This window comes from Stomoxys calcitrans, chromosome 2 (genome assembly GCF_963082655.1).
Source record: "Stomoxys calcitrans chromosome 2, idStoCalc2.1, whole genome shotgun sequence".
Lineage (NCBI taxonomy): Eukaryota > Metazoa > Arthropoda > Insecta > Diptera > Muscidae > Stomoxys > Stomoxys calcitrans.
The window spans coordinates 161,294,107-161,318,710 of NC_081553.1; the positions used below are offsets into that span (position 1 = coordinate 161,294,107).

Consider the following 24,604-nt stretch of genomic DNA (forward strand, 5'->3'; position numbering starts at 1 on the left):
GTGCGCAATGCTTATCCGATTGGAATGAAAGTTTGCACGACGTGTTTTGTTATGATATCCAACATCTGTGCCAAGTATGATTCAAATCGGTCCATAACCTGATATAGCTGACATATTAACCGATCTGGGATCTTGACTTCTCGAGCCTCTAGAGGTCGCAATTATTATCCGATTTGTCTGAAATTATGTACTACGGATCTTCTCATGACCATCAACATACGTGTTTATTATGATCTGAATCGGTCTATAGCCCGATACAGCTCCCATATAAATCGATCTCTCTATTTTACTTCTTGAGCCCCCAAAGGGCGCAATTCTTATTCGAATTGGCTGACATTTTACATAGGTCTCCATATAATAATAGCAGAGCAAATCTTTTCTTTTATCCTTTTTTGCCTAAGAAGAGATGCCGGGAGAAGAACTCGGCAAATGCGATCCATGGTGGAGGGTATGTAAGATTCGGCCCGGCCGAACTTAGCACGCTTTTACATGTTTTTTTTAATAATTCTACACTTTCAAATATATCCATACTTCCACAAACAAAATAAACAAGAAAAGGCGGTCACAGTTCAGCCGGGCCGAATCTTATATACCCTTCACCATGGATAGCATTTGTCGAGTTCTCTTCCCGTTATCTCTTTTTTGGCAAACAAAATAATGATCGGATTCCGACCATAATTAATTTGAATGTTTGAGACCAAGTAGAAGCCATTGTGTAAAATTTCCGCCAAATCGAATAAGAATTGCGCCCTTTAGAGGCTCAAGAAGTAAAACAGGTAAAAGCCGGCCCGCCCTTACCCTCCACCATGGATCGCATTTGTCAAGTTTTTTGAATAAATTTTTCATATACATATGAGCTATATAAAGTTTTTGACCGATGTGGACTGTCATTGCAATGGCTGTTAGGAGTCATAGAAAAACACCACCAGCCCAAGGAGTCTAATCGGAAGATCGGTTTATATGAGAAGTTATCATATCAGGATATGGACTAAATTATAAAGTACTTGGCAAATTTTTTGGAAATAAAAGTAAAACATTTCGTGCCAACTTTCGGCCAAGTCGGATAAGAATTGCATCCTCTAGAAGCTGAAGAAGTCAAGACCCAAAATCGGTTTATACTGCAGCTTTATCAGGTTATGAACCAAATTGGACCATATTTGGCACAGTTGTTGGAAATCACAACAAAATTTCAGACAAATCGGATAAGAATTGCGCCCTCTTGTGGCTCAAGAAGACAAGATCCAAAATCAGTTTATATGGCAGCTATATCAAAACGTTGGCCAATATGGGCCATTTACAATCCCAACCGTCCTACACTAATAAGAAGTATTTGTGCAAAATTGCAAGCGACAGACAGATGGACGGCCGGACGGACGGACATGGCTAGATCGACTTAAGATATCATGACATTTAAGAATATATGTACTATACCAAGGAGTTACAAATAGAATGACGATATAAGTATACCCCCATCGTATGGTGGAGGGTATAAAAATGACAAACCCTTAACAATTTTTCGAGATGTAACACTTGCAATCGGACCAAAATATTAAAATTTTAAATTGATACGAAATGGTATGAAAAATATTTGCTAATAACACGAATAAAATAAAACCAGTTGGTATTGGCAAAGTACAGTCCTAATCTATAGATGTTTAATATCTAAAATTTGATATATTCACTGAACAAGGTTAAGCCAAGCGTCATTCCGATTGTAACACCTGGAAATATTGATATAGGACCCAATAAAGTATATATATATACATTCCTTATTGTCTCCACATCCTGAGTCGATCTAGCCATGTCCATCCGTCCATCCGACTGTTGAAATTACGATAGTGGACGAACGCGAAAAGCTAGTCGCTCAAAATTTTGCACAGAAACCAAATATTGATGTAGGTCATTGGGGATTGCAAAAGGTCATTGGGCATATCAGTGCAGATTAAGATATAGCTCCCATACAAACAGATCTACGCATTTGACTTCTTAGCCCCTGGAAGACGCAATTTTAGTCTGATTTAGCTGAAAATTTGCACATAGTGTTCTGTTATGACTTTCAACACCTGTGCTAAGTACCGTCCAAATCGGACAAGAACCTGATAGCTCCCATATAAACCGATCTACCGATTTGCCTTCTTGGGCCCTTACAAGCCGCAATTTTTGTCTGATTTGGCTGAAGTTTTGTATGTGGTGTTCTGTTATGACTTCCGACAATGTGCCAAGTACGGTTTAAATTGGTCAAGAACCTGATATAGCTCCTATATAAACCGATGCTCCGATTTGACTCTTTGAGCCCCTCCCTGGAAGCCGCAATTTTTGACGTATTTGACTGAAATTTTGCGCATAGTGTTCTGTTATGAATTTCAACAACTGTGGCAAATGCGGCCCACATCGGTCTATAAACAGATATAGCTCCTATATTTTAGCAGAATCCACAGCCCGGCTTAGCAGGCTTTTACTTGTTTTTGTTTTATAAATACTTGACATTGAAGATTTAATCTTGTTCTCTGTTTACAGTCATTCTTTGCTTAAGTTTTCACCTATTTGATGACATTTTCAATCGGCAGATTTGACAACGTTAATGATGTCCATGGGGCCTATCCACTTTATGCTTTCGCATGTGACGTAACCCTCTATTAGTGAATCCTGCGCATAAGGAAATTGGTGTGGGTGTTGGAGGGGACAAACGTACTTTGTTTATTGAATTTTTAACCAATTGCGTAAACATTGAGGCTTTTAGCGGTTCAAGAGATCTAATTGACGGACCACTTTATATGGAAGCTAAAACTTAAATTGGACAGACCCAGGGATTCGGAACGGAGCGGAGTGGAGCGTGGAGCGGAGTGGTAGGTGGAGCAGAGTGGAGCGTGGAGCCGAGAGGAGCGTGGAGCGGAGTGAAGTGTGTAGCGGAGTGGAGTGTGGAGAGGAGTGGTGCGTGGAGCGGAGTGGAGCGTGGAGCGGAGTGGAGCGTGGAGCGGAGTGGAGCGTGGAGCGGAGTGGAGCGTGGAGCGGAGTGGAGCGTGGAGCGGAGTGGAGCGTGGAGCGGAGTGAAGCGTGGAGCGTGGAGCAGACCTATTCTTGCCGGAGCGGTAATGAAATTTTTTGAACGGAGGAGCGGGGGTTTTATATCTCTAAATCCGCTCTTCTCCGACAAAAATTTTGTCATTCCATTTGCAACACATCGAAATACCCATTTCCGACCCAATAAAGTATATATATTCTGGATCGTTGTAATAATCAAAGATGATTTACCGATATCTGTGTTCCGTCAGTTGTAATTACGCTACAACCTTCAAAACTTGAGATATTGTGCTAAAGTTTGGCACAGATCTGTATTTTGTTTATACGCAGGTTTAGTTCTTAAACGAGCAAACTGGAATCATATACAGATATAGCTGCCATTTAGACTGATCTCCCTGTTTAGGGTCTTAACACTATAAAAGCAGCATTTATTATCGGATTTCATTAAAATTATAAACCGCGAATTGTAATAAGGCCCCCGATATCGGAACCGAAAATTGTTATATCGGGCCATAATTAGATATAGCTGCCGTATAGACCGACTTGCCGATTTAAGGGTACGTTTATCATCTGATTTTGTTGAAATTTTCATTTTGACATCCGCAACCACTTCGATCCAGATCGAACTATATTAAGATATAGCTGCCTTATGGACCGATGGTCTTAAATCCCCATTTGTTACGCGATTTCGCTTAATATTTTGAACAGTCAGGCTTGTCCGACTTGAACATAGTCCAGATCGGAACATATTTAGATTCGTTATCCAAATTCGCTGAAATTTGAAACAGTGTGTTCCACTAGGCCTCTCATTGTCCGAACTAAACATAGTCCAGATCGGATTAAATTTGGACATATGGATATATAGACCAATCTACCGATTTAGGGTATTAAGCAGATGAAAAGTCGTATTTTCTTTTTTAGTTGAAATTAAAATCAGTGAGTTGGACTAGATTTCCTGTTGTCCGAGCCAAATTTGGTCCAGATTGGGCCATACTTTGATATAAATTTGGAACATGGAGTGGCACTAGGTCATCCGCTATCCGAACCGCATATGGTCAATATCAGACCATATTTGGATATAGCTGCCATATGAACCGATCTGCAGATCTGGGATCTTAAGCCATAAAATCATCATTTATAACCTGATTTCCTTTAAACTGTAACTTATATACATTTCTCGTTACCTGAACCGAATATGATCCAAATCTTCCCATACTTGGACTAATGTAGAAATAGTAGGTTTTTAATAAATATATCGAAAATTCGTTCTTACTTGGTTTATAAAATTTGGCAAGGAGTTTCTTCCGGTATATGCCTAAAAAGTAAAGTCGGATGCCCTTTTTATATAGAAGCAAATAGACACGGATTCAGACCATACTTGGCATGGATACTGGAGGTTATAGGAGTAATCAATATGCAAAATTTCGGTCAAGTCAAATAATAATTGCGTCCTCTAGCTTACGGACCAAACTCGCTAGGTCGGATTATACGAGAGTTGGAGGTGTAAGGAGAAATTATGCAAAATTTCACCCAAATTGGATAAGAATTGCGGGGGGATCACAAGGATATAGCCTAATATAGACGGCGATCAAGAATACATATAATCGGATTTGGGTATTGCTTGATGTTGTAAACGTAATGACAAAACTAGTATACACTTCACAGGGACGGTGTGAATAAGAAAAAATTTAAAAACAAATAAGGTCGTGCTAAGTTCTGCCGGGCCGAATCTTATATACCCTCCACGATGGATCGCATTTGTCGAGTTCTTTGTGCGGTTTCTCTTTTTAGGCAAACAAAGAATAATGAATAATAACTGTTATGCTATTGGAGCTATATCAAGTTATAGCCGGATTCGGACCATAAATGAATTGAAGCTGAAGATCGATCAAGACCAAATTGGACACATATGTTAAAGGTCATAGCAGAAGCAGTTGTACAAAAGTTCTGCCAAATCGGATGAGAATTGCGCCCTCTACAGGCTCAAGGAATCAAGATCCCAGATCGGTTTCTATGGCAGCTATACCAGGTTATGCACCGATTTGAGCCATACTTAGCACAGTTATTGAAAATTTCAGCGAAACACCACGTGCAAAATTACAGCACAGTTGTTGGAAGAAATCGGATTAGAATTGCGCCCTCTAAAGGCTCAAGAAGTCAAGACCCAGGCAGCTATATCAAAACATAGACCGATTTGGCCCATTCACAATCCCAACCGACCTAATACTACCTAATAGGTAGTATTTGTGAAAAATTTCAAGCGCCTAGCTTTACTCCATCGAAAGTTAGCGTGCTTTCGACAGACTGACGGACGGACATGGCTAGATTGACTTAAAATATCATAACAATAAAGAATATGTACACTTTATGGGGTCTTAGACGCATATTTCGAGGTGTTACAAACTGAATGACGAAATTAGTATACCCCCATCCTATGCGGAGCGAAGTGTAGAGAAAAACAAATTGCCGGAGCGGAAAAAATTTAGCCGCTCCGGATCCTTGGACAGAACTCATTCATTTGAAAGAGTTTCGATTTTCCAAAGAGATTATACAAATGTGTATAGGGTTAAATTGCTAGCGGCACACTTTTACCTCTTTTCTAAGTCTGGCCAAAAACCTATTGAATAAACGTTGAAATTGAATTGATTGAATTTGCATTGCGACATATGTATAAGATAATTTATTTCCAATTCATAAATAATGTTAATTTTTTTCTAATGCCTGATATTTTCATTTTATCCAACAGATGGTATTAGCATAGAAGAACTCTGTCCCGCAAATAGCGAGGGCACTACAGAGAGCCGAGCCAAAGCGAAGCACCTTTTAAGAGGATCCACATTTGGCTCACCCACACAGAAGGTTCCCGCAAATCGTTACGTAAATGGTGCCCATTTATCTGAATTGACCAGTACTAGTGGCTCTGCTGCCTCAATTGGATTTTCCACAGCTGCAGACGAGGATGCGGCGTCGGGTACGACAACCAGTGCTGACAATGATGGCAATATTCCAGAGAACTGTATGTGGCCGAATGCATTACAGGTAAGTGACGTATCCATGTTACGAACACACAATGCCTTGCTTATCTCTACCATTCCCATATTAACAATACAATTGCGCACACATCACCACACATGGGTTTACATGAAGCCATGACATTTACATACATCTCGATGAATGACAGCGTCGCAGTCTCCCATCAATAAACAATCAGAAAACATTTTGAGCCCTGCGCCTGTCATTCGAAATTATCGTAACACAATTTAAATCCTTTCATTTCTGTTCAATATGTATGTAAATCGAATTGTTCAACAGAACAATAAAATACGGGGTGTATGCGAAAGGATGCCATGGCATGGGAAATATGTGTGGCGGTAGGGTTGACGCACGAGACAGGTATTATAAATTCCGGAAATTACAAAATCTCATGTAAAACCTATGTGGTTTCGATTGAATTTTAATAAATTTTTCAACGCAAGATGTCAAACGTTAAATGTCAAAATAAGCTATCCCACATGTATGCAATATGACATTGAGTATACGGGTTACACTCGAAACAGCATAAGTGAAAATCTTTTATAATAATTTAATTCAATGTATCAAGTATCTAGAACATTTCGTTACATTAGTTGGCCATTAAAGAACATTCGTTCCTAGAGCCAAATGTGGAATAGATTTCTACGCGGCACGATCTTCTGTGCTCGTTCTCCAATCTCTAACACCGAGATGTCTTTCTCCACTTAGTCACTTTATTCGTGTTCTATTATGGTCGCCTTGAAAAGACTACTCTGATCTAGCCAACGCAAACGTTGTAGTTTGATGCGTTTAACTATGTTATCGTTGGCAAACAACTTTTTAAATTATCCATTAACACAGATTCGTCCCATATTGTATGAAGGCTCTTTCTGTCTCAAAGTTGTAGTTCCCAACATTCAACTTTTCATTATTTGCTTGGTTGTACAGAAATTGACTGTGGAAGTTTCAACCATCCACTTTGTCTTATCTCTATTTACTGCCAGACACACATTCGTTGATTTTATTTCGATACTTTCAAAGGAGTCAGCAAAGTCGAGCAGTATATGTTCTATCGTGAGCAGTGTGCCATGCCAAACATCGTTTGGTATTGAACGATTCGGAAAGGTTATTTCATATTTTAACTGAGGAGCGTGTATCATCAAGCATCATCCTGAAAAATGTTATCAGTTTTGCAGGGATACCAATCTCAGAGGCCACTGTAACTGAATCCTGGCGAAACCATCAAAAAAATGTTCAGCGGTGGTCTTCCCCTCCTAATGCTGGCAACATTTGTGAGGTACTATGCCATGTAAAACTTCTCTCCAAAGAGGTGTCGCACTGCGGCACGCCGTTCAGACTCGGCTATAAAAAGGAGGACCCTTATCACTGAGCATAATTGAAAAGTTTGCCCCTGTTCCTTATTGGAATGTTCATGGGCAAAGTTTGCAGTTTTACCAATGTCTTGAAATGCCTTTGAGTGTATAGGGCTGTGGAAGACGACTTTGTACTCAACGAAATGATGGTAGGTGTTGATTTGTCCTATGGTGGACTTACCAGGTCTAAAGCCGCACTGCTAGGCCCCCAACTCTTTTGTTTACTTTAATCTTTCACACAGTACGCTCGATAGTATGTTGTATGCAATGTGAAGGAGTCTATATCTGTTTCTCTGCAGTTGGCACATGTTGACTTCTTTCTTGTGTACGGGACATGGTATGCTGAGGTTCTAATCATCTTCTAGCCAGATTGCGCAGACCCGCTGATGCATACGCCTTATTAACATGTCGCCTTTGGTCTTAAACAGTTCAGCCGGATGGGGTCCTGCTACCTTATTATACGCAACACTATAGGAAGGGGGTATACTTGAACTAGCCATTCCGTTTGTAACACCTCGATATTTCCATATCCTCAGCATAGTATCTATATCTGTCACCAGATTTTCTTCTTTGTTCCTGCAGGAGGATATGCCTGTACAAAAGCCGTTAGTTTGATATTTCATTCTTTAGTAGAATTTTCTGTATTCTGACTGATGAATTTCTCGATTCGCTCACACTCACGCCTTTCCATTCCCTTCTTCATCTCGTAGAAGAGACGTTTCTACTCTCTCCTTTTCTCCCGATACCTCTCCTTCGCCCGGCGAATTGCTCCTGACTGTAAGGTTTCCTTGTATGCTGCATTCTTAGCTACTGGAGCTATTTGACAATCCTGGTCGTATAATGGGTTTCTTGGGGAGGCTCTCAAGGCACTCAAGTATGAATATTGCGGCTCTTTCCATGAAGTGGGCAATGGTTTGCCATGGCGCTCCTATAATATCGAGACAGGTAGTGGTTTCTTCAAACAATTGGGTCACCCGAATAGAGTATGCCGTTGCCAACTCCTGTGTTTTGCAGCTTACCGACATCCAACTTCCGTGCAGTGTCAGATCATGCGTTTTTCGCCACACTAAGACAGGTGCGAATAGACTCACCAGGTCCCTAAAGCTCCAAGTCGGGAAACGCAAGGCTATCGGTTGGGATTAGTTGGGACTGTCGGAAAAAAAGTAGTTGAAATTCAGTTTAAATTGCAAAGAGAACAAAACAAATTATTGCAAACAAAACAAGTAAGAGCGTGTTAAGTTCGGCCAGGCCAAAATTTATATACCCTTCACCATGGATAGCATTTGTCGAGTTCTATACGCGGTATCTCTTTTTAGGCAAACAAAAAATATTGAATATTGCTATTGGAGCTATTCAAGTTATAGTATGATTCGGACCATAAATGATAGCTAGACATTGTAGAAGTCAATATGTAATGTAATAAATGCGCCTTGTAGGGTGTCAAGAAGCAAAATCGGAAGATAGGTTTTTATGGGAGCTGTATCAAGCTATTGATCGATTCAGACCATATTAGACACGTATGTTTAAGGCCATGAGAGAGCCGTTGAACAAAATTTCTGCTAAATCGCATGAGAATTGCGCCCTCTGGAGGCTCGAAAAGTCAAGATCCCAGATCGGTTTATTTGCGCCATACTTAGCACAGTTATTGGAAGTTATAACAAAACAACTCATGCAAAATATCAGCCAAATCGGATGAGAATTGCGCGCACTATTGGCTCAAGATATCAAGATCCAAGATCGGTTTATATGACAGCTATACAAGATTATGAACCGATTTGAATCATACTTAACACGGTTGTTGGAAGTGATACCAAGCGTCCTCTTGAGGCTCAAGAAGTTACTGGCGCTTCGTTGACTCAAATTCTTGTACATGCGCTTGGTTAAGCATATACGATCATTTTGGGAGTGTACGACCTGCTCAGTTGGGACATTTTTCTTGTGAGAGAACACTATATTCGGAAATTCAAGACTTTCGTGCAACTTGCTCATTTTTATACCCGCCACCGAAGAATAAGGGTATATTCATTTTGTCATTCCGTTTGCAACACACAGAAATATCCATTTCCGACCCTATGAAGTATACATATTCTTGATCAGCTTAAAAATCTAAGACGATCTAGCTATGTCCAGTGAGTTGTGTTAAGCCCCTCGACGCACTTCTGCAATATGGCACAGATCGGTCCATATTTGGATATAGCTGCCATATATACCGATCTCTCGATTTAAAGTTTTGGGCCCATAAAAGGCGCATTTATTGTCCGATGTCGCCGAAATTTGGGACAGTGAGTTGTGTTAGGCCCTTCGACATAATTCTTCAATTTGGTCGATATCGGTCCAGATTTGGATATATAAATAGTTGCCATGTAGGCCGATCTTTTGCACCGATTTTGGGGCTATAAAAGGCGCATTTATAGTTCGCTTTCGCCAAAATTTGGGACAATGACTTATGTTAGGCTTTTCGAAATCCGTATCGTTTATGGTTCAGATCGGTTTATTTTTTAGATATAGCTACTAAAAAGACCAATATTTTGTTATACACAATTGAACAATGACTATACTTATTAGTATTTGGCCCAAATCGGAACATATTTCGATATAGCTGTTATGGGGCATAAGGTATGCATTTGTCACCGGATTTTGACTATAGGTGGGTCACATATATTCCCGAGGTGGTGAGTATCCAAAGTTCAGCCCGGCCGAACTTAACGCCTTTTTACTTGTTTGGTATATTGCAAATTGCAAATTTGAACATTCCATTAAGGAACAGGGGCAAACTCTCACATATCAATGAGTGAAGCCCGATTCAAGTTTTAAGCTCAGTGATAAGGGCCTCCTTTTTATAGCCGAGTCCGAACGGCGTGCCGCAGTGCGATACATCTTTGGAGAGAAGTTTTACATGGCACAGTACCTCACAAATGTTGCCAGCATTAGGAGGGAAAAACCACCGCTGAATTTTTTTTTTCTGATGGTCTTAAGTATTAACCCGGAATCATAGAGCTGTTGGGAGTCAGGCCAAACTCCAACTCCGGTTCAATAGTCCGACTCCGACTTCGAGTCTGGCCTCAAAAACTTGACTTTCGCAGCCCTGATCACAACATGATCTATTTGACTTTTTGTGTTTTGATAGCGTGACAGCCACATGAATCCTTCGATGTTGGAATATTGTGCTGTTAAACACCATATTCTTTGCCGCGGCGATGTCTATTAGCCACAATAGATTATCCGAAGTTTCTTCGTATAGGCTAAATTTTCCGACTTTCCTTTATTTTCCTTTCCTATTTTTGCATTAAAATCTCCAAGAACGATTGTAATATCGTGGGCAAAAGAACGCTCATATTCTCGCTCGTATAAAATATTTCCTTGTCTTCCTTTGGGGCTTGGTCGCAAATAAGCCTGATGTTGAAGAATTTGGCCTTTATATGGAAATAAGGTGTATCAGTTTCCGACTAACCACGAATCCACAGCCAAATTCATGCCTCGTCTCATGGCAGCTTAACCATCTTGGTATCTTGGTTGAACTCGTGGCATATTTTGGCTCACTACCTGTAACGGATGTTGACATCACAGGGAGGTTTGTGTCCACATTTGAGATGAAGATAGGTCTTGTTTTTATATAGATTTCATATAAACCGCTCCTCCGATTTGACATCTAGAGGGAGGAATTCTACTCCAATTTGGCTGAAATTGCAAGTGGTGTTTTGGTATGACTTGCAACAATTGTGCCAAGTGTGATTTAAATCGGTTCATAACCTTATATAGCTGCCACATAAGCCAATTTTCCGATTAGACTTCTTGAAAGAGCCATTTAAAGCACTTGTCACACGCGATCCATGGTGGCGGGTATATAAGACTCGGCCCTACCGAACGCGATTTTACTTGTTATACCCTCCACCATAAGATGGGGGGTATACTAATTTCGTCATTCTGTTTGTAACTACTCGAAATATTCGTCTGAGACCCCATAAAGTATATATATTCTTGATCGTCGTTAAATTTTATGTCGATCTAGCCATGTCCGTCCGTCTGTCCGTCCGTCCGTCCGTCTGTCTGTCGAAAGCACGCTAACTTCCGAAGGAGTAAAGCTAGCCGCTTGAAATTTTGCACAAATACTTCTTATTAGTGTAGGTCGGTTGGTATTGTAAATGGGCAATATCGGTCCATGTTTTGATATAGCTGCCATATAAACCGATCTTGGGTCTTGACTTCTTGAGCCTCTAGAGTGCGCAATTCTTATCCGATTGGAATGAATTTTTGCACGACGTGTTTTGTTATGATATCCAACAACTGCGCCAAGTATAGTTCAAATCGGTCCATAACCTGATATAGCTGCCATATAAACCGAACTTGGGTCTTGACTTCTTGAGCCTCTAGCGTGCGCAATTCTTACCCGATCAGAATGAAATTTTGCACGTCGTGTTTTGTTATTATATCCAACAACTGTGCCAAATATGGTTCAAATCGCTCCATAACCTGATATAGCTGCCATGTACACCGATCTTGGGTCTTGACTTCTTGAGCCTCTAGAGTGCGCAATTCTTATCCGATTGGAATGAAATTTTGCATGACGTGTTTTGCTATGATATCCAACAACTGTGCCAAGTATGGTTCAAATCGGCCCATAACCTGATATAGCTGCCATATAAACCGATCTTGGGTCTTGACTTCTTGAGCCTCTAGCGTGCACAATTCTTATCCGATCAGAATGAAATTGTGCACGACGTGTTTTGTTATGATATCCAACAACTGTGCCAAGTATGGTTCAAATCGGCCCATAACCTGATATAGCTGTCATATAAACCGATCTTGGGTCTTGACTTCTTGAGCCTCTAGAGGGCACAATTCTTATCCGATTTGAATGAATTTTTGCACGAAGTATTTCGTTATGATATCCAACAACTGTGCCAAGTATGGTTGAAATCGGTTCATAACCTGATATAGCTGTCATATAAGCAGATCTGGGGATTTGACTTCTTGAGCTTTTAGAGGGCGCAATTCCTATCCGATTTGGCTGAAATTTTGCATGACGTATTTTATTTTTACTTTCAACAACTGTGTCAAATAAGGTTCAAATCGGTTCATAACCTGATATAGCTGCCATATAAACCGATCTTGGGTCTTGACTTCTTGAGCCTCTAGCGTGCACAATTCTTATCCGATCAGAATGAAATTTTGCACGACGTGTTTTGTTATGATATCCAACAACTGTGCCAAGTATGGTTCAAATCGGCCCATAACCTGATATAGCTGCCATATAAAACGATCTTGGGTCTTGACTTCTTGAGCCTCTAGCGTGCACAATTCTTATCCGATCAGAATGAAATTGTGCACGACGTGTTTTGTTATGATATCCAACAACTGTGCCAAGTATGGTTCAAATCGGCCCATAACCTGATATAGCTGCCATATAAACCGATCTTGGGTCTTGACTTCTTGAGCCTCTAGAGGGCACAATTCTTATCCGATTTGAATGAATTTTTGCACGAAGTATTTCGTTATGATATCCAACAACTGTGCCAAGTATGGTTGAAATCGGTCGATAACCTGATATAGCTGCCATATATACCGATCTGGGATCTTGACTTCTTGACCCCTAGAGGTCGCAATTATTATCCGATATGCCTGAAATTTTGTACGACGGATCCTCTCATGACCATCAACAAACGTGTTTATAATGGTCTGAATCGTTCTATAGCCCGATACAGATCCCATATAAATCGTTCTCTCTATTTTACTTCGTGAGCCCCAATGGACGCAATTCTTATACGAATTGGCTGAAATTTTACACAAGTCTCCAACATATAATTTAATTGTGGTCCTAACCGGACCATATCTTGATATCGTTTTAATAGCAGAGCAACTCTTTTCTTATATCCTTTTTTGCCTAAGAAGAGATGCCGGGAAAAGAACTCGACAAATGCGATCCATGGTGGAGGGTATATAAGATTCGGCCCGGCCGAACTTAGCACGCTTTTACTTGTTGTAACTGATTTCATTTCATGAAGCTTGAACTATTTTGTATTCAATAAATTGCACCATATCCCTTTTTAGTCCAAATATCATTCGACGTCGTGGGCATGGTTTCCATCAAAGCTCTGCATATTTTGCGCCATTACTCACATAGCATTTGTTTTACAATACTATAAATTTTGATCATCTTCGGACTGGATAGTGTAGGTAGAGTTTTATAATGTACCAAAGCCAAGGTTCAAACATCCAAAGCTGTATATTTTGAATACCGTTAAAAATTAAAACCGCCTTTCGGTAGCCCATTTTCAATATGGACAGATGCACATGTTCTTCCATAAAATCAATAAATTCAAGATTAATTAGCATATGTACATGCAATGCATGCCCATGCCATTACATTGTCCACAGAATGTTTTCCCTCAGACTTTTTGTTTATTTATTTAAAGGTTTAATTTAATTTAAAATGTTTTATTTGCTTATATAACGTCGATTTATGAAATGCTTTAGTTCAATGTAAAGTCAATTAAAAGAAGAAAAATCATGGGCAAATACTTTTGTGACTTTGAAGTGAATGAAATTGTAATGCCAACGAACATTCCTAGTGGGAACTGTGGGTATGTGTCTCTCATATTTATAAGTGCTGTCAGATTCAAGTTTGAGCTCACGATATAGGATAAACAAGTAAAAGCGTGCTTAGTTTGGCTGTTCCGAATCTCCCCCAGTGATCGCATTTGTCGAGTTCTTTCTCCGTATCTCTTTTTAGACAAACAAAGGATATAAGAAAAGAATTGCTATGCTAATTGAATTGAGTGTTGGAGAACACAATAGAAGTCTATGTGTAAAATTTCAGCGAAATCGTATAAGATTTGGGCCTTTTAGGGCTCAAAACTGACCTACTCTAATAAGACGGACGGTCGGACGGACATGGCTAGATCGACATAAAATATCATGACGATCAAGAATACATATACTTTATGGGGTCTCAGACGAATATTACGAGTAGTTACAAACAGAATGACGAAATAAGAATACCCCATCCTATGGTGGAGGGCATAAAAATGTGTATTTAAAGCTTTTCTAGCAGAGTGGGGCGGGTTTTGAGATTAATAACTCTTCGCTTCGGTATAAATAGGCCTGCTCCACTCCGAATCCCTGACTGAAATTAACCGTTTTTATTTGCAAATAACTTTATTTTATGTTGTATGAAGCGATAAAAACATAATTTTTCATTCGAAGTTGCAAGTGAAATTCTCCAATGCCTATTATGTCGCCCTGTTGCACAAAGCAATTTCAATTTAAGCTACGTACTTGCAAACAAAATTTTTGGTAACGATGTAGAAACCGAAAATTTCGCTTAGGATATGTCAATGCATGACTTTTGGCAACGAAAATACCGTGAAGACGCAAACATTTCGATCGTAGACTTTGGACGTTCCGACAAGACTCGTCACTATCACGAAAAGTACATGTAAATTAAGAATTCACACATTTTTGTCATTTGAATCAATAAAAAATATTTTCTCACAAACAATGTGTGGGTTTTTGAAATGGTAAGACTTCATATCAGCTACCATGTAATAATAAAACAACATGCAGTCAAATAGAATAAGAATTATGGCTTTCACTTGCTCTATATCAAATCGGATTAGCGGTCATTGTGGCAGCTATTTCAGCTAATGGACTGATTCAGATCCTATTCGACATATATCTACACACAAGAAGATGATCTATAGGCCTTAAACGAAAATTTCTACAAGTAAACTTATTTTGTAAACAACATTGGACATTATTTGCCATACAATTGCAAGATCTTTCTGATTAATTAATACAAGAATTTGTAACGAGTACAATATTAGGGGGCAAATCAGTGCAAAATTGCAACAACAACGGCTCTATAAGAGTAAATAATAAGTAAAATCTATAAGAGTAAAGTGTAACGATGCATACACATGGTAGCCACATCATAATCTGAACCGATCAACAGCTTTAAGAGAATGCTATGAGCCAAACTTCGTGACGACCAGAGGCTCTAGAAGTGACAATCGAGCTATACGTATAAATGTGTATTAAGAGCTTCATCTGAATTTGAATCGATTTCGAAGAAATTTACCAGTAATTCGAGTCATTATTAAATCCCATGACAAATTTCGTGAGGATCGGTTAACAAATTACCATATTAAATTTGAATACTGGTCTAAATCAGGTGAAAATACATATGGGATCTGTATCCAAATGTGAACCGATTTTTTCAGTTTCTATAAGTTTCGCTCTAGGCTACAAAAAAACGTATGACTCATATTTGAAGATTATCGGTTGAAAGGTGGTATTTGTAATTTGTACACAAATTAACATGCACGGACAGAAGCGCATGGTGAAATCGGATAAGAAAGAGATACTGAGTTGACCAGTATACTTTCCAATGGGTATATCTCTCTTTCTTCTAGGTGGTTCAAACAAATGTACTCTGGACCACAGAACTGCTGTAAGGTATAAGTACCAAACGATTCGTGAAGTTAATTTTCGAATATATCCAACTATGATCAGTTGCTTTCCTTATGCTATCGGAAGTGTCACAAGAGATAATCAAATCACTCGAATCATCTTTTCATGCCACGAAGCGTTTTTTTGCTGTAAACAAAAATTGCTTGGGTTAGAAGTATTTTGGAATCTTCTCGAAGTTCTGAAAAGTTTTACCATGAAGAAATTGACTGTACATCAAAAGTTGATGACTTCACGACTAACATACCATAGTGGAGATATATATTCAATCAAATGTACTATGAAAAAAGGCCACCTTGGCCCAGATGCAAGCATGCCCGCCTATGACGCAGAACGCCTGGGCTCAACTCCCTGTTTTTATACCCTCCACCATAGGATAAGGGTAAACTAATTTCGTCATTCTGTTTGTAACACCTCGAAATATGCGTCTGAGACCCCATACATATATATTTGTGATCGTCAAGTCATTTTAAGTCGATCTAGCCATGTCAGTCCATCTGTCTGTCGAAAGCACGCTAACTTAGGAGTAAAGCTAGGCTATTGAAATTTTGCACAAATACTTTTTATTAGTGTAGGTCGGTTGGGATTGTAAGTGGGCCAAATCGGTCCATGTTTTGATATAGCTGCCATATAAATCGATCTTGGGTCTTGACCTCTTGAGCCTCTAGAGGGCGCAATTCTCGTCCGATTTGGTTGAAATTTTGCACGTGGCGCTAAGTATGAGTCAAATTGGTCCATGTTTTGATATAGCTGCCATATAAACCGATCTTGGGTCTTGACTTCTTGAGCCTCTAGAGGGCGCAATTCTTATCCGATTAGACTGAAATTTTGCACGTAGTGTTTTGGTACCACTTCCAAAAACTGTGTTAAGTATAGCTGTCATACAAACAGATCTTGAATCTTGGCTTCTAGAGCCAAAGAGCGCGCAATTCTCATCCGATGTGTCAGAAATTTTGTATGAGGTGTTTTTTTATGACATCCAATAACTTTGCTAAGTATGACGCCAATCAGTGCATACCCTGATATAGCTGCCATATAAACTGATCTGAGATCTTGACTTCTTAAGCCTCTAGAGGTCGCAATTCTCATCCGATTTGGAAGAAATGTTATACAACGGCTTCTCCCAAGACCTTCAACATACCTGTTTAATATGGTCTGAGTCGATCAATCGCTGGATACAGCTCCCATATAAACCGATCTCCCGATTTTACTTCTTGAGCACCTACAAGGCGCAATTCTAATCCTAATGAACTGAAATATTACACAATGACTTCTTCAATGTTCGGCGTTCATTTATGGTCCGAATCGGACTATGACTTGATATAGCTCCAATAGCATAACAGTTCTTATTCAATATTCTTTGTTTGCCTAAAAAGAGATATCGCGCATAGAACTCTACAAAAGCTATCCATGTGGAGGGTATATAGGATTCTTCTTAGCACGCTTTTACTTGTTGTCACCTTACAAATGTCTGCGACATATGCAAGGTATCCAACAAGTTATTTCGCTAAGCGGCTCGCCGTTCGGACTCAGCATAAAAAAGGAGGCCCCATATCATTGAGCTAAAACTGGAACAATACTGCACTCTATGATATGAGAAAAGTATCCCCCATTCTTTAATGGAATGTGCATGGCGATATATGTATGTACTGTGAATAAAACAGATTTGTTTATAAGTCCAAACGTTTTATTCCTGCGTAAAGAATATCAAAACTTCCATCACAAGTCAAATTTTAGTTAAATCGGTTAAGAATTGCGCCATCCAGATCATGCTCAAGAAATAAAAGCTCACGCTCGGTTTATATGGGATTTACACATATACATCAACTTTTGGACCGGTGTAGACAATACATAAATTGGAATATAGAAACCACTGAATCCATATGCTTAATAAGTCAAGCCGTTTACAACATCAATTGACACACACCTGAAAACATATGTGCTGTGGACTACCCCCAAATTTTAACATAAATCAAGTTTTAAATACGAATGCGACATCCCTTAATTCCCCCTACTTTTTCTATGTTTTTATTGAAGCACATCACGTCACTTTCTTACTCCTTTGCGAATATCATTCAATTTATGACATTCACAGGGATAAATCAATTTATTAAATGTGTGGAAATTCGAGAAAATTTTTGGATGTTCTGTTATAAACCCTTTCTTATTTCCATAGCCACAACATGGCATACAAACAACGAATATAAATGCGCTCATATATGTTTACTGTGGTAGTTGTTGTTCAAGGGAGTTATGCCATGATTGGAACTTTTTGACAGTGCGAAACTTTTAAAATTATGTAAAAAATTGGCCATATTGGTCCAAAGATAACGGCGTGGTTTGATATCGAGAAGAATCAGGTTAGCATTTAAAACTGTTTTAAATACCTCCGCCTCAAGAAAATGGAAAGTAATGGGAATGGAAAGCCAAAGTTTACGATAATATGAGGGATATAAGAGTATGTTTTGTGGACAATTTTGCAAATTTTTGCCAACAAAAATTATTATTCACATTGAAAACGATTCCATTTTTAAACTGCTGAAGAGATTGATATGATACTCGTTAATAATACCCACCACCAAAGGATGGGGCTGTATTCATTTTGTCATTATGTTTGCAACTTACCGAAATGTCCATTTCCGACCCTATAAAGTATATATTTTCTTGATCAGTCTAAAAATCTAAAACGATCTAGCCATGTCCGTCCGTCTGTCTGTTAAAATCACGCTACAGTCCTTAAAAATATAGATATTGAGCTAAAACTTTGCACAGATTTTTTTTTTGTCAATAAGCAGGTTAAGTTCGAAGATGGGCTATATCGGACTATATATTTATATAGCCCCCATATGGACCGATCCGCCGATTTAGGGTCTTAGGCCCTTAAAGATAATGTGGCTTTTATGAGCCGATTTTGCTGAAATTTATGACAGTGAGTTAGGCCCTTCGACATCCTTCTTCAATTTGGCTCAAATCGATCCAGATTTGGATATAGCTGCCATATAGGCCGATATCGTGATTTAAAGTCTTGGCCCCATAAAAGGCGCATTTTTAATCCGATTAAACAGAAATATGACACAGTGACTTATGTTAGGCTTTTCGACATCCGTGTCGTATATGGTTCAGATCGGTTTATTTTTGGATATAGCTAATAAAAAGACCAATATTTTGTTATCCACAATGGAACAATGGCTTATACTTACAAGTATTTCGTCCAAATCTGAACATATTTCAATATAGCTTTTATGGGGTATAAGGAATGCATTTTTCACCGCATTTTGACGGAAGGTGGTTTTGCATATATAACCGAGGTTGTAGGTATCCAAAGTTCGGCCCGGCCGAACTTAACTACTTTTTACTTGTTATACCCTCCACCATAGGATGGGGGTATACTAATTTCGTCATTCTGTTTGAAACTCCTCGAAATATTCGTCTAATACCCCATAAAGTATATATATTCCTGATCGTCATGACATTTTAAGTCGATCTAGCCAATACGTCCGTCTGTCTGTCGAAAACACACTAACAATCGAAGGAGTTAAGCCAGCCGCTTGAAATTTTGCAGAAATACTTCTTATTAGTGTAGGTCGGTTGGGATTGTAAATGGGCTTTATCGGTCCATAACCTGATATATCTGCCATATAAGCCGATCTGGGGTCTTGACTTCTTGAGCCATTAGAGGGCACAATTATTATCCGATTTAGTTGCAAGTTTGCATGAGGTGTTTTGTTATGACTTCCAACTGATGTGCTAAGTATGGTTCAAATCGGTCCATATCCTGGTATAGCTGCCATATAAAACTATCTGGGGTCTTGACTTCTTAAGCCTCTGCAGGGAGCAATTCATATCCGATTTGGCTGAAATTTTGCATGACGTTTTTTGTTATGACTTTTATAACTGTGCTAAGAATAGTTGGAATTGGTTCATAACCTGATATTGCTGTCATATAAACCGATCTGTGGTTATTTCTTCTTAAGCCTCTAAAGGGTGAAAGTATTATCCGATTTCGCTAAAATTTTGTACAATGTCTTCTCTCATGACATTTAACATACGTGTCGAATATGGTATGAATCGGTATATAGCCTAATGCAGCTCCCCTATAAACCGTTCTCCCTATTTTACTTCTTCATCCCCTAAAGTGCGCAATTCTTATAAGATTTGGCTAAAATTTTACACAATGACTTCTACTATGGTCTTCAACATTCAATTCAATTATGGTCCGACATGAATCATTGTTTGATATTGTTCCAATAACATAGCAATTCTTTTTGTTTATCCTTTGTTTGCCTGAAAAGAGATACTGTGGAAAGAGCTCGACAAATGCGTTCCATGGTGGAGGGTATATAAGATTCGGCCCGGCCGAACATAGCACTCTTTTACTTGTTATACCCTGCACCACCACTGTGGATTTGTTTGCAACCCTATGAAGGCGAAGAGCTAAACCCATTGATAAGTATACGGATCGACTCAGAATCACTTTCTGATTCGATTTAGCCATGTCCGTCTGTCCGTCTGTGAGTCCATGTATTCTTGTAATCAAAGTGCAGGTCGTATTTGTTGTCCGATTCTCACGAAATATTACACATGTCACTTTCTTGGCCCAAGGACAAACGCTATTGATTTTGAAAAAATCGGTTCAGATTTAGATGCAGCTCCCATATATATCTTTCATCCGGTATGGCTTTTTAAGGCGGAAGAAGCCACAATTTTCGTCCGATCTTCACAAAATTTGGCATTAGATATTTTATTTGAGGTCTACAAATGTGTGCAAAATTTCATGAAAATCGGTCCATGTTTGGATATAGCTCCCATATAAATATTTCATCCGATATGGCCGTTTAAGGCTGTAGAAGCCACAATTTTTCACAAATTTGGCATGGAGTGTTTTATTTGTCGTCTCCATACGTGTGCAAAATTTCATAATAATCGGTCCAGATTCAGATATAGCTCCTATATATATGTATCGCCCGTTTGTACTTAAATGGCCGTAGTAGCTACAATTTTCAACCGATCTGCACAAAATTTGGCAGGGACTGTTCTGGTACAGCACTTAATATTTCATAAAAATTGGTTCAGATTTGGATATAGCCCCCATATATCTTTCTTCCGATTTGAACTATTAAAGCTGTAGAAACCGATCCGATCTTTACCAAATTTGGCGTGGTGTCGTTTTTATGAAGCCTCAATGTATGTGCAATATTTCATAAAAATCGGTTCAGATTTAGATGTAGCTCCCATATATATCTTTCATCCAATTTGTCTTTTTAGGGCTGTAAAAGCCACAATTTTGGTCCGATCTTTACAAAATTTAGCGTAAGGTACTTTATTTGACGTCTTCATATGTGTGCAAAATTTCATAAAATTCAGATTAGATTTAGATTTAAATCAGTCCTAATTTAGATATAGCTCAAATGTGTATATTTCATCCGATATGCACTTTTAAGGCAGTAAAAACCAACATCAATATAACTCCCATATAATCTTTTATCCGATATGTACTTTTAAAGATGTGGAAATCCAAATCTTTTGTCCTATGTTAGGAAAATCTTACAAGATTCTAAATTGCTATTTCAATTATTGTAGTATCCAAATTAAAGTCTGACTAGTTTTTTGAATACAATTGCATAAAGTTTCCATAATTTAGCTTAAAAATTGACAGAGTTATTTAAAAGGCACTTGAACAAACCAAGGCAAAGTTTTGATATTTTAAAATGTATTGTAACTATTTATATTTCGTATGTGGCACTCAATGACGTGATAGTTTATGCAAGTTTTCTTTAGACCATGTCAAGCTTCTTCTCCAGATTCTTAAATCATGCAAATGGGTTCTTTAGATTAAAAGTTATATAGAGGTAGGAGAAATGGAAACTGGTCAACTTTGACGCCTTTTCTACTAAAGTCTAGAATTATTATTACCGATCAGATCAACAGAAAGAAAAAAAGAATGTCGTGGACGTTTTAGTAATTTTTCTCATCACAAATGTCGCCAGCATTAGGAGGGGATAACTATCGCTGATAACTTTTGCTGATGTCTCGCCAGGATTCGAATCCACGCGTTCAGCGTCATATGCGGACATGCTAACCTTTGCACTGCGTCCGCCATTTTGGAGCTAATGCTTTAATTTATGAGAAGAATATTGCAACTGCGCTTGTGAATGAGTAGTAACCATTTCTGTTTCTTTCCTCTTGTATGTTAAATGACATAAAGAAGACAAAAGTAATTCCAGCGGTTTGATAAGTGTATCTATTATCTTTTCCAAGTGAATCCTAACATTTTTTTTGGATAAAATAAGGTTTTTATTTTTTTGTATACTTTTGCATTTAATTTTGTTTTTTTTTAAATTCAAACTCGCGGCGGCAGCATGCATATAATAAAAGCAAATCCACTGAAATAGCCCTTCACGACCTAGTCGGCTACATAGAGGGTTCTCTCGCTGTCAAGGAATGTACAATGGTAGCATTTCTTGACTTTGAAGGTGCTTTCAATAATGTAAAACCGACATCAATCATGAAGGAGTTGGAGTTTGTAGGCATCAACTCTATCGTTAGAAAGTTTATTAATAACTTACTTATCAAAAGAAGCATTACGGCAGGCTTGGGATCTGTGGATCTAAAAAGATGGGTCAGCAGAGGAACTCCTCAAGGAGGAGTATTGTCTCCTCTACTTTGGAATATAGCCATTAACAATATATTACTGCCTCTGGATGATAATGGCGTAAAAGTGGTATGCTGATGACGTGGCAATTGCGGTTAGAAAAAAGTTTCCAAATACTCTAAGAGATAAACTTCAGGAAGCTCTACGTGCAACAGCAAAGTGGGCTACCGAAAGTGGTCAGTTGTCAGTCCAAAAATGCAACATAGTGTTGTGGTCTGGTGGTAGGCTCTTCAAACGTCCACCTAATGCTCAATACTTAATCGGATCCAAACGATGACTTGTTTGTGCATCACAGCCGCACTGACGACGACACCATATGATGCACTGCATTTAGTGCTACAACTTATGCCTCTGGACATTGTGGTTAACCAAATTGCAGCGACCACTGCCGTGAAGTTAAGGGAACTTTCTCATAGGTCATCTGGCGGCTACAGACACCGTGTAATCCTTGATACAATATCCGATGTTCCAGGCAGTGTGGATTACACCCTACCTGAGCCACTTTTTGATAAAAATACTGTATCACCATTCCTGATAGGACTCATTCTTCTTCTTCTTCTACGGATGGTTTCAAACTATTTAGATCACTAGCTGGGCTTTGGGTGTACTCTGAAGAACTTGGACTGGGCATATCGAGATCCTTGCAATTAAAAAAGTGGTGGAATGGCTGAAACGTAATGTTACAACTTCGATTGGCATACAGTGTGTATCAAGCGGAGATCCTTGCAATTAAAAAAGTGGTGGAATGGCTAAAACGTAATGTTACAACTTCAATTGGCATACACATCTTCTCAGACAGCTAGGCAGCCACTAAATCCCTGGAGAACGTATTTCTGAACACAAAAACCGCCCTCGACTGTGGCAGTTCTCTCAACGAGGTGGCTGAACAGTTTAAAATTCACCTGATTTGGGTGCCGGGCCACAGAAGGACAACGAACGATGGATGGTCAATTAGAGGGGGCGGTGAGTATTATAAAACTATGTGGCCTAATCTAGACTTGAAGAGGTCTACTGCTTTGCTGTCATTGGCTAGAACAGACGTCTCAGTCATTGTGTCCGTCATGACAGGTCACTGTTTGAACAGAAAACATGCTGGCAGACTGAAAGTTGCCAGTAACGAATTTTGCCGAAGCAGTGAGGACGTCGAAAAATAAGAGATTATAGGACATCTTCTCTGTGTGTGTCCCGCACTGGCGGGACTCCTTGAGATTCTCATTTCTTTTAGAGCTTGTCTGATTTAGCGGTTGTGAACGTTCGCACGTTACTGGGCTTTTGAAACTATCTGGGTGGTTCAAAGGTAGGAATTAGAAGGCATCTTCCTTTTCCTGTTCCTGTGATATCACAATGAACGAAACCGTCTAAGTGAGACTGATGGCAGAGTGCCACTATAAACTTACCTTACCTATGAACATTTGTTGTTGATCTGATATCATCTGTTTTTTTTTTTTTAATTCACTTTTATGAACGAAAGTCACGCCATGGTTCTGATGTACCAGCCATGATTCGAATCCAGGCGTTCAGCGTCATAGGCGGACATGCTAACCTCTGCGTTACGTTGGCCTAGTTTTAGAATTCTCTATTGCGGGAGATCGGTCTATATGACAGCTGTATCCAAATATGATTCGATCTGGACCACATTCGACAAAAAGGTGTGGGGGTCTACCAAAACTCACTGTTGCAAATTTCGTTTTAAAAAAATTTCATTGTGCCCAAATGACGGTCATATCTGCCAAAAGTGTGCAAAAACATCTAACATTGACATCGTTTGGGCAATATGACATATTGTCGTTTTGGGTGAAATGACGCTTCGCCGAAGAAGTAAACGGTCCATAGGCAGAGATGCTTACCATTGCGCCACGCCTCCACATAAGTACTTCAATAGCCAAACATTTTAAAAAATCTGGCAAAGTAAGGAATCGATGTTTTTTGCCATCTTTTAGTCTACACAACTATTTTGAAGGTATAAATGTCTTGACTTCAGCCGAAGATTTCACTAAAGATGCGCAACTGCCTTTACTACGAAATCAACATATTAAACTCAAATTAACCGTAATCATTAAATGGTGAAGTTTTGCAGCAC

General features: G+C 39.0%; 2 protein-coding genes across 2 annotated transcripts in view; both read left to right on the forward strand.

The window, feature by feature from the left end:
• The window catches only part of LOC106089583 (glutamine--fructose-6-phosphate aminotransferase [isomerizing] 2), a 626,017-nt gene that overhangs the window by 85,471 nt on the left and 515,942 nt on the right, over positions 1-24,604 (forward strand). The window lies entirely within an intron of this gene.
• Positions 1-24,604, forward strand: part of LOC106092156 (uncharacterized) — a 153,205-nt gene that overhangs the window by 79,552 nt on the left and 49,049 nt on the right. The window contains exon 3 of the mRNA XM_059362831.1: positions 5,768-6,060. Within this exon, the coding sequence (XP_059218814.1) occupies positions 5,768-6,060 (293 nt within the window). The remainder of the gene's footprint in view (positions 1-5,767; positions 6,061-24,604) is intronic.